This window comes from Castor canadensis, chromosome 16, assembly GCF_047511655.1.
Source record: "Castor canadensis chromosome 16, mCasCan1.hap1v2, whole genome shotgun sequence".
Lineage (NCBI taxonomy): Eukaryota > Metazoa > Chordata > Mammalia > Rodentia > Castoridae > Castor > Castor canadensis.
In genome coordinates, this window is record NC_133401.1 from 21,233,337 (window position 1) to 21,248,860 (window position 15,524).

At 39.5% G+C, this 15,524-nt stretch overlaps 2 protein-coding genes across 2 annotated transcripts in view; both read right to left on the reverse strand.

Moving 5' to 3' along the window:
- The window catches only part of LOC109683877 (orphan sodium- and chloride-dependent neurotransmitter transporter NTT5), an 87,075-nt gene that overhangs the window by 61,930 nt on the left and 9,621 nt on the right, over nt 1-15,524 (reverse strand). The gene's annotated exons all lie outside the window — the stretch shown is intronic.
- Nucleotides 1,533-2,795, reverse strand: LOC141418052 (orphan sodium- and chloride-dependent neurotransmitter transporter NTT5-like). The gene is made up of 4 exons (XM_074057944.1): nt 2,674-2,795; nt 2,430-2,587; nt 2,121-2,247; nt 1,533-1,933 (listed from the first exon to the last, which is right to left on the reverse strand). Exons 1-4 carry the CDS (start codon nt 2,702-2,704, stop codon nt 1,731-1,733), a joined length of 519 nt encoding a protein of 172 aa, XP_073914045.1. The 5' UTR covers nt 2,705-2,795; the 3' UTR covers nt 1,533-1,730.

Here is a 15,524-nt window from a genome sequence, read left to right on the forward strand (position 1 = left end):
AACTTCTTGAATGTCACCAGCTCAGAGAAGACTTCCCAACCAACCAATCAAAATTATCCCCCGCTGAGTCCCTTCCTCTTACACCACTGTTTTTATTGTTTCCATCCTTTCCTTCTACACTCTCATACGCTGAAATGCCAGTTTCCTGAAAATATGAATCAGGACTGTTTTCATTTGCCGCTGTATAGAACAGCATTTTAGAGCAGTGCCTGTGGAGTAATGCTCAAATATTTTGGAGTAAAGGTGCTTTGACAGTGATCTTCCTATAGCTAGCTTCTTATTCTTCAGGCCTCAGCTCAAATTCAGCACTATAAAGTGGCCTTCCCTGGCCCCTCCTCCCCATTTTCAGTAGCATTTATTAGTATCTGAAATTATCTATTTCTTATATGTATTGTCTATTTTCCCTGTTATACACCCCAGGAAAGCAAGGGCCTTGTCTCTTTTGTTCACTGCTATAAACCTGGTGCCCAGCACCATGCTAGACTCAGTGGTGCCCAAGTGATAACTGCTGTTGCAGAAAAGGAAGGTATAGGCTGCAGGTAGGGGAGAGCCCACTCTTGCCTGGCATGCTGAAGCACCTAGATTTGATCCCCATTACTGGGGAAAAAAAAGCCTAAAGCAAAAAAGTTGGGGTAGGGGACTGGGCATGGATGGCCTTGGAAGTTTCTGCCTGGGTGTAATCTTAGATGCTATTGGGAGTGAGGGGACAGCAATCTATTGAGTACTCAAATGTCATTTTTTAGCATCTCTCTTACCATATCCACTCTAAGGTGGATAGCTGGCAACCTCTGAATTATGAAGATTTTTAGGACTAGAAAGATTCTGAGAAAGATAATGGATGACAGAGGATTCTGTTGTCTCCATTTTTACCTAGTGCAACTTGCAAGTATTCCTGATGTTGAGGTATATGAATGTGGGTCTTTGTAGCAACATTAGGGTTAGAGTCTCTGGGTTTTGAAGTCCCCTGGGGCTGGAACCCTCAACTAAGGAGCTGGCCTTACTTCTCACTGCAGCGATGTGTGATGGCTGTGGCCCAGAAGCCCAGGATACAGAGCACGCAAGGTGTAGTAAACAACAAGGTAACCATCTTGATCAGAACCAAGACAAAGGCATCACTGAGACAGTTGTTGGAGCGGGGCATGTATGAAGATAAGGAAACAATGGGGCCAAAGCCTAGGCCCAGATCAAGCAAAACTTGGATCCCTGCTATGGACCACGTACTCATGCTGTACATAGTTGACATCTAAAAGGGAGAAGACAAATATAAGACAGATGCAAAGAAGGACACCATAACAGAAATTCAGGGGGGAGGAGGGAGGGTGGCACAGAAGGAGACAATGAGGAAAGGAGGCCTTAACAACAGGCAACTATGATGTCCTTCAAGGCCTGATGAGGACTGAGGAAGATATACATCACCTTGATAACCAGCAAATATTGAAGGCCGTAAATTGCCCCTTCCAGCAGTAGACTCCGGATGAAAAAACAGAGGATGATGAAATAGGGAAACGGCACTAAGACATACATTACCTGGATTGAGAATGGGACATATCAACAATCATGCATCACTAGGTACTAACCGTCAGCAGGAATCTAAAGTTTTGAGTCAGAAATCAGTAGGAGTTAGAAGAGAGCTTTCAGCCAGGTAAGGGAAGAGTGGAAGAACAAGGCCAGGAGTAAGAAATTAGATCAACATGTAACAAAATGAGGAGTGGCTAAAGCATCTGAAATTGTCAAGGAGTTAAAAAATGGTGGTTCACCTTCCCAGTGGATTTGAGCCCATTGATCACAAAAGCACCAACAAGACACCAGGACAGAAAGAAGGGCAGACTCAGACCAAGAACTGGTGGTCCACTATCCTCAATTCTGTCTGAGGCCTTCAACATCTGCCGGTACCAGAAGTACATGGAGGGCGTTGTGCGTGCACACTCAGGATCTGGGGAAAACGAGGCTTTAGACATGCCTGCTAAAACAGGGTAACCCCTCCCATCTTTATCCCCCACTTCCCTCTTCTCCTTCCCCTCAGGTTATTTTTCCTCTTATCTTCCTCTTCCTTGTCCCTCCTTGCTCTTTTCTCCTTTTTAAAATTCCCTTCCAGCTTATTTTCCCCTTCTCCTCCTCACCAAAGTCACTGGAATTCTTCATTAAAGGGCATTTCTCCCATGGAACATGAGCCTGGAAGGACTGGCTTACGGAGAAGATGATCCAGGAATTGTACACATTCAAGTACGTGCTGGTGATGAAGCACATCTGAGGACAAGAGAATAGGTGTTTAGGAAGTAAGAGTAGATACAGAAACAAGGAGATTTGACAGAGGATTGAGGGACTAAAGGAACTTGATCCATGAAGTGAGATCAGAGGGTCCATTCCAGAATGAGGGTTAGGACGTGGGTGGGGTATAAAAGTAGGACTGGCAGCCCAGGGCTCCTCACCATGAAGATGGTATACCCCACTCCACCAGCCCATGGGCCAATGATCTTCCATAAACCTATGCTGTGCTGATTCAGCTTCTGACCAACTGCCATTTCCAAGAAGAGGAGAGGAATCCCAACCAAGAACAGCATGACGATATAGATGATGAGAAAGCTGCCTATGAAGAGAATTCAGGAGATGTTTTGAGAACCACCTGGCCTTTTAGTTCTGGACTTCTTCACAGACCCAGACAGACATACTCACCAACAATGACCCTCCTCAGAGCCACAAGCATTGGAGTTCATCTGTGCTCACATCCCTCACAGTCTCAGGCATCTGATCCCCTAGCCTGTAATTTCTGGAAGACCCACGTACCTAGTTTCCATCTCCACCCCTGACCAAGCCTGCAGCCCTACCATCCTTATATTCAAATGCCCCGCACCTCTCCCCGCATTCCTAATCCTAGAGTTCAGACACTTTGCTTTTATCCTGTTCAGAATTCCAAGTCTCTAGCATCTATAATCTCAGAGATATTGAGAGTTTGAAGCCTGGACAGGCCTCTGTCCTGCTAGTCCCTCATGAATCCATATTTTCTAGTCCCCAGACTCACAGCCTCCATTGCGAAGCCACAGGAAGACAAACTGCCAAAAAGTGACTGGCTTCAAAGAGTAGCCCAGATGGGTCAGAATGTACTTAATCTTGCTGGGCCAGAGTGGACGACTAAGCAGGACATCACTTTCTTCATTCTTTATTATTTGCTTCCCCATTGAGGGTTTGTGTTTCGTGTCTGAGGCAGTTGTCAGCTCCATAAAATTTCGCTTGGTTTGACTGATCCTACACTGAGCCCCAAAAGCCTGGGTCTCCCAGGCCTGAGCTTTTTCAGCTCTGGTTACTGAAGTCTGAGTCTCTGAAACCAAAGCCATTGTAGACCAGGTCCCAAACACTTCACTGGAAAGCTCTGTCTCTACAGATATGGCTTTTTCTAGTAAAGACTCTGAATCCTTGGCCTCTGACTTCATCACAGGCAGATTTTCTGGAGCAGCTCCAGTTTCTGCAGGCGAGAGTTCACCTTCTTGGGTAGACCTTAAGAAAATTTAAAAAAGAAAAAAAAAACCTATAGATTTTGAATTTTAGAGTTAAGGATTTACTGAGTTCCAAAACAATCCAAACATCTTCTTAAAGCAAACCTTCATTTCTATCCCTTCTATCAACTGACATTCAACACACAGACACACAAACAAACACACACACACACACACACACTCGCACAAATCTCTTACATCTTTTACTTCTTCCAAAATTTTTTTTGCTTTTTTCTTTTTTAACTGGGGTTTGAACTCAGGGCCTTGCACTTGCTAGGCAGGTGCTATAGCACTTGAGCCACTCTATCACTCCTACTTCTTAGAAACATTTTGATGCAAGGCACAGGATTAGCCAAAGATAACAGTCAGGAAGTCAGGAATCACACTCAAAGGATTACTGAGAATACTGATATATACCTTAGAGAGGACATATCATTTGTAGTGGGCTTTTGAATCAGTGAAACTAATTTAATCCTAATCTGCCTCGTAATCTTAAAAGACTGTTTTAATCTCTGAGCTTTCTTTTTTTTTTTTTTTTGGTTTTATTTTTTTATTTTTATTTTTTTTTCATTTTTCTTTTATTATTCATATGTGCATACAAGGCTTGGTTTATTTCTCCCCCCTGCCCCCACCTCCTCCCTTACCACCCACTCCACCCCCTCCCGCTCCCCCCCTCAATACCCAGCAGAAACTATTTTGCCCTTATCTCTAATTTTGTTGTAGAGAGAGTATAAGCAATAATAGGAAGGAACAAGGGGTTTTGCTGGTTGAGGTAAGGATAGCTATACAGGGCATTGACTCACATTGATTTCCTGTGCGTGGGTGTTACCTTCTAGGTTAATTCTTTTTAATCTAACCTTTTCTAATCTATAAAACACTCAGGTCTCTGCTCAAATATTGCCTCACCAGAGATTACTTCCCTGTCTACCTATTTTAAACAGCAGCCACCTGCCCACTACTCTCTCCTCCCACTTCCATTATTCTTCATAGCCTTTCTCATCTCCTGATGTAATTATATACTGACTATTCATTAACACATTGTCATCTTTACCCCAATCTACCCCCAACCAGAGGATAGTGCTGCACCTCATATCTGGAGCCACTTTACTCTCTGCTTGCTGTGATCCCGACACTCTGACCTTTTGTTGGCTCTTCAAATGCTCTATGAGAGAACTGGCAACTACTGGGCTGAAAAAGAAAAGGAAAAAATACAGTTGTGATAGAGAGAAAGAGTAAAAGAAAACTGAAGGGTTTTGTTTTGTTTTTTTCCAAAAGAGAAGGAGCATGCTATACAATAGCAGAGGCTGCAGGTAGGCCTGTAGGCAACTTTGGCACACTTGGGTCATCTCGATAATAAGCTGTGAGACACACTGTTTCCAGAGAGTGCAGGAAAATGCTTATAATTCAGTGATAGGTTAGAAACACAAAACTACGATGTAAGTATCTTTGGCTCTGTCTCCACTACACTTAAATATTTAACAAAAGAAAAGGCTGATGGGAAAGCATATCAATATACAAAACAGGAAAGGAATGTTGGTGCGTTTATAACCTTCTCTCTGTTTTCACAGTTTTACAAACTGATGACAAAAAAAAAGTGTATTACTTGCACGGCACCAGTGGCTCAAGCTTGCAATTCTAGCTACTTAGGAGGCTGAGATCAGGAGGATCAAATTTTGAAGCCATTCCTGGGCAAATAGTTTGCAAGGCCCTATCTCAAAAAAAAAAAAAAATCACAAAAAGGGGGTCTGGTGAAGTGGTTCAAGATGTAGCCCTGAGTTCAAACCCCAGTACTGCAAAAAAAAAAAAAAAAAAAAAAGTACTATCTTAGAATCAAGAAAAACGTAAATTAGGCATTGTGATTCATGCATGTAATCCCAGCACTTGGGAGACTGAGACAGGAAGATTCTGATTTCCAGGCCAGCCTGGACTACATAGGGAGTTCTGCCAGCCTGGGGTATGAAACCCTGTTTCAAAAAAAAAAGAAAAGAAAAATACAGCCAGGTGTGGTAGTTCATGCCTGTAATCCCAGCTGAGGCATAAAATTTGTGAGTTCAAGGCTAACCTGGACTACATAGTGAGACCTCAACAACTATATACAGATAGATAATATATATTTTATTTTATATATATTTGTAAGATAAAAATGATATTGGACACAGAAATCAGACTGAAGTAGCTCCTATCAGCCAGGAGCTGTTGGCTCACACCTGCAATCCTATTTATTTAGGAGGCAGAGATTCGGAGGATCAAAGTTCAAAGCCAGCCTGGGGAAATAGTTCAATGAGACCCTATCTCAAAAATACTCAATACCAAACAGGGCTGGCAGAGTGGCTCATATGACAGAGTGCCTGCCTAGCAAGAATGAGGCCCTCAGTTCAAACCCCAGTACTGCCCAAAAAAACAAAACTAGCTCCCATCAGCCGAATAAGAATGCATGTTGGACAGAGAGTGTGGCTCAAGTGGTAGAGCATCTGCCTAGCAAGTGTGAGGGCCTGAGTTCAATATTGAAAAATTGAATGAGTCACGGCTGAGGATGGAGGGCACTGGTAGAGGGCCTGCCTAGCATGTGCAAGCCCCTGGGTTCCATTCCTAGCATTGCTAAATAAACAAACACACAAATAAATAATTCCATAGTAGCACAAATAAGGGAAAGGAAACCTATTCCTTGAGTAGAAAGTAAACTAATGTACAAAGAATGATGAAATTAGAAAACTTATTTATTTCAAGCTCACTGAGTTATACACATTAAATATATATAGATTTTTATGTGTCAATCAGATAAGCAAAATACTCTTTCTAAAAAAAAATCATTGTTTGGAAAATACCACAGTAATTATTAGTTCAAGCAAGAATCATGAATGACTGCTAACACAAGATGGTGACAGAGACAGGATAATTGCACAGTATCACTGAATCCTCTGTAAAGTAAGATCCTCTGCCCCAAAACCAGAAAAAATAGTATCTTCACAGTTTTATTTCACTACCTTACCCAAGTGATAAGTCAACTGATATCATGTGCCTCCTGATATGATTCATTAAGAGCACAATACCATTTCTGTAGTGGTTTTGCCAAAAATGTACAACCAGAATATGACCATGAGGAAATATCAGATAATCTAAACTCAGGGACACTCTATAAAAATAACTGGCTTGTACTCATTAAAAATGTCAAAGTTATGAAGACAAAGAAAGATGGGCATATTATAAGTACAAAATTAAAACTCTAAGTCTGAAATTATGTCAAAAAATTTAGTTTGAAAGCTCTGAGCACTCCCACCATTCACCACCAAAGAAACTATCTTCTAGGATAGATAGAGGGCCACATGAACAATTATGTCCAAACTTACCCACAATCTCCCCTAGCCCAAGGAAAAAAATGATTCTAAAGTATTAAAAAGCTTAGAGATATCTGCATTGTTTCTGGAAAATAGGTTGCATCCTCATGCCAAAAATGAGGAAACTTAGGCTACATGTACAAAATAGGCAATTCACTTTTCTCCTGCCTGATAAAGTAATCCAGTGTCTCAGGAATTAAATTGATTTTTCCAAGCAAGTTGCAGAAGAAATGAAAGCAATCCTCTTCAAAAATCTTCTCTCCGGGGGGAGGGGAATAAAAGAGAGTGGGTGGGGGGTGAATTCAAGTATGATGTATTTTATGCACTGTAAGAACCTTTGTAAATGCCACAATGTACCCCCATCCAGCACAACAATAAAGGCAAAAAAAATCTTTTGTCCCAGAGAACTAGTGACTTCCAGAAGCTGTTAGGGGTTGCAAACACATAAACCACTCCAAAGAGAAAGTCAACGGGTTGAAGAGCCTCTCCCTGAGACAAACTGTGCCTCTACAGCATTAGGGAGATTAATTTCCAAGCAATGAATCTAAAATTTCGATGCTCATCATCCTCAAACACTCTTCGAATTACTTAAGTGGCTTTACTATAACCACTTATGGTAAAGCATTTTATTACAGAAAGTGAAAACAGTTATAACTGAAATGTAGAAAAGACATCAGCCCGTCTCAGTAACACCATGCTCCACTGTGGTAACCTCTCAGCACTTGGTGTCACACTTAGGACCTTTCTTTGAGGATTCTGAGCTCACAACCCACCTGAGTGACATGGCTGGACCCCATCTCAAAAAGAAAAATTAAAAAACCCTCCCTTGGGCTACGAGATTTAGTAAATTAGATGAAATGGATAATGTATCCTTTGTTGAATGAATCCTTTATGCTAATGAGCTACAGTGTCATATCTCTAGCTTCCGAGCTGTTCAATATGTATACTTACCTAATGTCCTACTGGCATTTCAATTTGGACAAATGTAGTTTGAATGAGCATAGTCTTCTACCGTATGTTTCCTGATTTTTGTATTAATATTATTCACCTCACACAATTTACCTAATTCAAGTGTATAATTAAATAGTTTTTAGTGTTGGTAGGATGGCTCAAGTGCTAGACCATCTGCCCAGCAAGTGTGAAGCCCTGAGTTCAAACCCTAGTACAACCAAAAAAAAAATATAACAGCTTTTAGTAATGTCACAGAATTGTACAACCATCGCCTCAACTAAGAACTTTTCCATGTGCCTCCCTCCCCCAACCCCAGGAAACTTCCTTTGACCTATTGTGGCCCAATCCATGCATTACCACTACCACTACCATAACGAACTCCCTCCAGTTCTAAGCAACCACTAATTAATTACTTTCTGTCTCAGTAGATTTGCCTATTATGGACATTTCATATACACTGAACCATAATGTAGGATCTTTTGGGACTACCTCCTTTCACTTAGCATACTGTTTTCAAAGTTTGTTCATTTTTATGACCAGATAATATCCCATTGTATGAATCAACTATATTCTGGTTATCCATTTATCAGTTGTTGCATATTTTGGTAGTTTCCAAAAAATTTGTTATAAGGAATAATGCTATTTAAGAATATTCTACATAAGTTTTTGTGCCTTCATTTCTCTCATGTAGATACCTAGAAGTGGAACTGTGGAATTAAATAGCAAGTATGTTTAAATTTTTAAGGAACTACCAAATTGTTTTCCAAAGTGACTACATCATTTTAACTTCCCACAGCAATACATGAAACGTCCAGTTTCTTCATATTCTCAACAAAATTTTAACATCTTGATTACAATCATTTTAATGAATGAGAAGTGGTATCTCACTGCAGTTTGGGGTTTTTTTTGTTGTTTTAGTGTTGGTGGTACTGGGGTTTGAACTCAGGGCCTTGCCCTTGCTACGCAGCCCTCATTGCAGTTTTGATTTTCCTTATTTCTTTTAAAAACTATAAGCCACTGAATTAGCCAAAAATGTTTGAATAGCTCCACTCTTTAATGCCAATACCACTTAAACTACTGCAATAACCATAGCTATATAACTGGCCTTCCTAGATCCAGCCTCTTCCTATCACCTAGCCAAGAGTTGCATTAAACATCAGTTGTAAGCTGGCATTAGTGACCCCCTCCTGTAATCCTAGCCTCTTGGGAGGCTAAGATCAGGAAGAGCACAGCTCAAGGCCAGCCCAGACAAACAGTTTGCAAGACCCCATCTCCAAACTAACTAGAGCAAAAAATGGACTGAAGATGTGGCTCAAGCAGTAGAGCACCTTGCTTTATAAGCATGAAGCCCTGAGTCAAACCCTAGTTCCACCAAAAAACAAAACAACAACAAAAAAAAAACCTCACCAGTTGTAATCATCACATGATAAAGCTTAAAAGCCTGAGAAGTATGAAAGGGAGAAAATTCCTGGGAAGCTAACAAGTGATGGAGGTTAACATGACTAGTGATGTCATGTGGATATTGTGTGCTCTCTAACATGATATGCTAAGAAGGGTACTTCAATTCTGTGGTATTTTTTAAACCTTTATTCCAGTCTAATCATGAGAAAACATCAGACAAACTCAAACAAAAGGTGCTGGAGTTTCAATCAGTTTAAGAATGTCCCCCAAAGATTCATGTGTTGGCAGCTTGCTCCCTAGTGTGGAGATGTGGGAAGTGGTGGAGCTGTTAAGAGACAGAGCCTAGAGCAAGGTAATTAGGTTATTTGAGGCATCACCCTCAGAAGACTTTAAGGTAGCTTTCATGGGACCCTGGTTAGTTCTCATGAAAGGGGTGTTATAAAGGACCAAGACTGGCCCCTGCTTAGACTCTGTCTGGCTTCCTGTCTCACATGCACTCCCACCATGATGCCATCCACCATAGGTCCCACCAGAAGCCAAAGAAATGCGGCAGCCCAATCTTGGACTTTCACCTCTGAAAGTGAACTAAATAAGCCTCTTTTCTATAGAAGTTCCCAGCTTTAAGCATTTTGTCAAGGCAATGGGAAATCAACTAACACATAGGGACATCCTAAAGCTATCTGATCAGAAACCCTAAAACTATCAAGTTTATGGAAAACAAGGAAAGACAGAAATGTACAGAGTAGAACAGGGAAGACTAAATGTGATACAGGATCTGAGATTAGCTTCTGGAACAGAAGAAGGACATGTATGGAAAAACCAGTGAAAAGTCTGGAGTTTAGGTAACAGTAATGTACCATTATTGCTTTTTCAGATTTGACAAATATACCATGTAATGTGAGGTAACATTAAGGGAAAGAAAATGGGTGATGGGTTATATGAGAGCACTGAACTATTTTTGCAAGTTTTATGTAAAACTAAAATTACTCCAAAATAAAATCCAAAGACACTACAGTAAAACTACAGATCAATACACCTTATTAATATTGATGTAAAAATCCTCAACAAAATACTACCAAACCAAGCCCAGAGGCATACTAAAAGGATCCTACATCATCCCTAATCCCACCAAAAAATAGCAAAATAAATAATAATCATGACCAAGTGAATGTGAGGATGATTCAACATGAAAGATCAATAAATGTAATATGTCAATATGTCACAGAATGAAGGAAAAAACAAGACTGTCTAAACTGACGCAGAAGTATTTGACAAAATTAAACATCGTTTAATTATTAAAACCTCAATAAAGTAGAAATAAAAGCAAAATGCCTCAACATGCCAAAAAAGCCAGATATGAAAAACCCACAACAAAAATCACACTAAATAGTTAAAGACTGAAAGTTTTTCCTTGAAGATCAGATACGAGCTATCATTTTTATTCAACATAGTACTAAAAATTCTACCCCAAAAAATTGGCCAAGCAGCCGGTGGCTTACATCCAAAATCCTAGCTACTCAGGAAGCAGTGATCAGGAGGACCTTGATTCAAAGCCAACCCAAGGAAAATACTCCGAGACCCTATCTCGAAAAAACCTTTCACAAAAAAGGCTGGTGGAGTGGCTCAAGGTGTAGGCCCTGAGTTCAAACCCCAGTACTGTAAAAAAAAATTGGCCAATCAAAAGAAATAAAAGTAATCTAAGCCAGAAAGGGAAAATAAAATTATCTTTTCACAGATGATATAACCTTGTATGTAGGAAACCTGAAAATTCCACAACTGTCAGACCTAATATATGAATTAAGCAAAGTAGCAGGATACAAAGCAATGCACAAAATTCATGTGCCCTTATGAACAATTCAAAAAGAAAATTATGAAAATAATTTCATTTGCAGTAGCATTACACATACTAAAACACAAGAATTAATTGAATCAAAAAGATGGAAGAGGATTGGAAGTGAGTTCAAACCCCAGTACCACCAAAAAACAAACAAATAAGCAGATGAAACAATACAATAAAAACATACAGTGCTACTACCAGGTATGGTAGTACATGTCTGTAATTGCAGCTACTCAGGAGACAGAGGAAAGAGGATCAAGAATTCAAAGGTAAGCAAGACCCTATCTCAAGAACAAAATAAAAACAAAAGACATGGGGGCATAGCTTACGTTTGCTTAGCAAGTATGAGGCCCTGGTTTCAATCCCCACAATGGTTGGATAGATAGATTAGATATATAGATTAAAAAATGTATCCTATGTACATGATTTGAAAGACTTAATGCTCTTAAGATGTCAATGTTACACAAAGTGATTTACAGACTTGATGCAATCCCTAACAAAGTTCCAATTTTCTTCAAAAATAGAAAACCCCATTTTAAAATTCATATGAAATCTCAAGAGACTCCCAAGTAATAAAACAATCTTGAAAAAAGAAGAAAAACATTGCATTACTCAGGCTTCCTGATTTCAAAATGTATGACAAAGCAAGTGTGGCACTAGCATAAAGACAGACACACAGACCAAGAGAATAGAATTAGGGTGTCCAGAAATAATATATGGTCAAATGATTTTTGTCAAGGGAACATCATTCAATGGGGAAGCCACAATCTTTTCAACAAATGGTGCTGGGAATTCTGTATATACATGAAAAATAAAGAAGCTGGACCCTTAAGTAACATGATAGACAAAAATTAAGTAAAAATGGATCTAAGGCCTAATGTAAAACTCAAAACTATAAAATTCTTACTATAATAAGACAAAGGACAAAGGTTCATGACAGGGCTTTGGGTGTGGCTCAAGTGGTAGAGCACTAATCTGGCAAGCACAAATCCCTGAGTTCAAACCCCAGTACCTCAAAAAGAGTTTCATGATATTAAATTTCTTGGACATGACCTCAAATGTACAGATAAGAAAAAGAAAAAAGCAGACAAACTTGAGTTTATGAGAATGTTTTTAATATCTATCCAAAGACATTATTAACAGAAAAAGAGGCCAGAGTTATGCACAGCTCAGGGTAGAGTACAAACTGAGCATGGGAAAAGTCCTGGCTCGATCCCCAACATACAAAAAATACACAGTAGAAAGGCAACACACAAAATGAGAGAAAATATTTACAAATAATACATCTGATAAGGGATCAACATCTGAAATATATAAATAAATCCTAAAACTCAATAACAAAAGAATCCAGTTCAAAAATGGGCAAAAGATTTGAATAGACATTTCTTCAAGGAAAATACACACATAAAATGATGTTCAACATCACTAATCATGAAGGAAATGTAAATCAAAATTACAATGAGGCCACCTCACATTCATTAGGGTGACTGTCAAAAACCAGAAAGTTGTGAGGGGATTTCATATATATGAAGATGGTATAATGAAATGAAATCCACCAAATACTGCTTGAAAAGGGGGCAAAGAAGAGGACTAAGGGAATATAACACAGGGGTGAAGTTGTTCAAGATACACATTTATGGAACTATCACAATGAAACTCCCTGTACTATTAATGTATGCTAATTACAAAAGACAGAAAATTACAAGTATTGGCAAGGATGTAAAGAAATTAACATCCGTGTGCACTATGAAGTGCAAAGTAAAATGGTGCAGCTGCTGTGGAAAACACTATGGCAGTTCTTCAAAAATTAAAAACAGAATTACCATATGACCCAGCAACTTCACTTCTGGGTATAAACCCAGAAAAACTGAAAGCAGGGTCCTGAGATATGTGTACACCCATGATCATAGCAGCATTATTCACAGTAAGTGAAACATGAAAGCAACCTAAGTGTCAATGGATGGAAAACTACACAAACTGTAGTGTATAAATAAAATGGAATATTATTCAGCCTTAAAAAGGAAGGAAATCTGACATATATATATATATTCATGAAGCTTGAGTTCATTGCAGAGGCAGAAAATAGAATGGTGGCCACCAGGGCTGAGAGGAGTGGGGAATGAGGAGTTAATCATTTAGTAGGTATACATACAGTTTCAGTTTCACAAGATGACTAGAGTTCTGGAGATGCATGGTGATGTTGGATGGACAATGTTATGTATGTATTTAACCAAACTGTATATTTAAAATAGAAGGTTAAATTTTATAATGTGTGTTTTTACCTGAATGATAAAAAGATATAAAGAACACCTACAAATCAGTAAGAAAATGACAAGTATAAAAATGGGCAAGAGCTGGGCATAGTGGCACAGGCCTATAATCCCATCACTTGGAAGGCAGAGGCAGGAGAATCTCAACTTTGAGATAAGCCTGAAATTAAAAGAGGAGGGGGACCCCAAGAGATTTAAAAGTCACTCCACAAGTACTCAATCTCATAGTCAGTGAAGGCAGTTAAAATCACAATTTTGCACAATCACCAGACTAAAATGGAAAAGTCTAGAAATATGTGTCAATGATATGCAGAGGAACCAGAAAGTCTCATCTTCAATAAATAGTTATATAAATTTTAATAACCACTTTGGAGAACAAGTTAGTGATAAAGTTGAATATACATATACCCTATCACCCAACAATTTCCACTGCTTAGGTGTATTGTCTAGCTAAACTTTCACTAGACAGAGTATAGTAATTGTAACAATAATGATAACTAGCATGGTGTGCTTACTTAACGTCAGGCAGTGTTCTAAACTTTACTTTTAAACACAACAACCCTATGAAATAGGTACTTTTATCTCCGTTTTCAAAAGTGAAAAATTGAAACACAAAAACGTTACACAACTTTCCCAACATTATAATACTTACAAGTGAGAAAGTCTGAGTTTTAGTTTGAGTTCATACACAGAGCTCTTCACCAACTATATTGTTTTACTTCATAAGAATGCTTTCACAGCATTTTTCATAATTGTCATGAAGTTGAAAAACACAAATGTCCATTCACAGGGAATAAATTACAGGATAGTCCAAACAAAGGAATACTAGACACATGTAAATAAAATTAAGGAACTATAGCTACATTAGATAAAGTTGATTTCACAATGTTGATCCAAAGAAACATGAGGTAAAATATTTCAGACAGGGCTGGTGGAGTGACTCATTTGTTATAGTGCATGCCTAGCAAGTGCAAGGTCTGGAGTTCAACCCCACTACTGCACAAAAAAAAAAAAAAAAAAAAAAAAAACCTACTATATAGTTTAGGGATTCCTATATATATGGTAAAAGTATAAAGAAAACCAAGGAAATTATCACAAAAGTCAGACTAGGAGTTACCTCTATAAAGAAGGGGTACCAATTGTGGATGAAAGCTCTTCTAGAATCATGGTAATGTTCTGTTTCTTGACTGGGTTAGAAGTTATGCTGTTCTACATTTTAGACCCTTTTGTCCCCAGAGGGATCACCGGTTGGAAGCTTGCCTTTAAGAGGTGGGGCCTGCCAGGTTCCTGTGGCTCATACCTGCAATCCTAGCTACTCAGGACACAGAGATCAGGAGGATCCCCTGGCAAATAGTTCCCAAGACTCTGTCTCCAACACAAAAAAGGGCAGGTGGAGTGGCTCAAGTGGTAGAGCACTGCCTAACAAGTGTGAGGCCCTGAGTTCAAACTCCAGTACCACCAAAGAAAGAAAAAGCAAGTGGGGCCTAGTCAGGCACTAACTATAATCCTAATTACTTGGCAGGTTGAGCTCAAGAGGATCAAGGTTCAAGGCCAGCCCAGGCAAATAGTTTGCAAGACCCCCATTTCCAAAATAACCAGAGCAAAATGGACTGAAGTGTGACTCAAGTGGTAGGGTGCCTGCTTTGCAAGCGCAAAGCCCTGAGTTCAAAACAGTTGCACCAAAAAAAAAAAAAAAAAAAAAGAGGTGAGGCCTACTGAAATGGAATTAGATCAGGAGCTGGCAGGGTATGGACACCCAAGGCCCTAAGTTTGTTTTCCAGAACCACCACAACAGCAAAAAGTAATTAAATCACTAGGGCCGTGACTCTCAGAAAGGATCAATGCTGGTCCTACGAAGTGAGTTTTCTCAAGAGTAAGTTGTTATAGGAGAGCAGGCTTGCCCCCTGAGTCATTCTGGCGTCTGGTTTTGCCATGCGATCTCTCTATCTCACACCCATTTCCACTATGATGCCATCCACCATGCTGTCAACCAGAGGTAAGCAGACGCTGGTACCACACTGTTGGACTCCAATACTGTGGGCAAAATAAATCAGTATCTGTCTGTCTGTCTTTACCTCTGCCTCCTGAGTAGCTGGAACCACAGGCATGCACCACCCTGCCCAGCTTGTTTTTTACCCAGGCTGACCTCAAACCTCAATCCTCCTACAGCTGGGATTAAAGATGTGTCCTACCAGGTCCGCTAAACCTCTTTTCTCTATAAGCACCACGTATTTTGTTT

Coding starts and splice junctions, on each gene's coding strand:
- LOC141418052 (XM_074057944.1), bottom strand. CDS start 2,704: ATGCTTGTGGCTCTGAGGAGGGTCATTGTTG. Junction 2,248..2,429: donor TGGGGTATACCATCTTCATG/GTGAGGAGCCCT, acceptor TCTTGTCCTCAG/ATGTGCTTCATCACCAGCAC. Junction 1,934..2,120: donor GAAGAATTCCAGTGACTTTG/GTGAGGAGGAGA, acceptor CGTTTTCCCCAG/ATCCTGAGTGTGCACGCACA.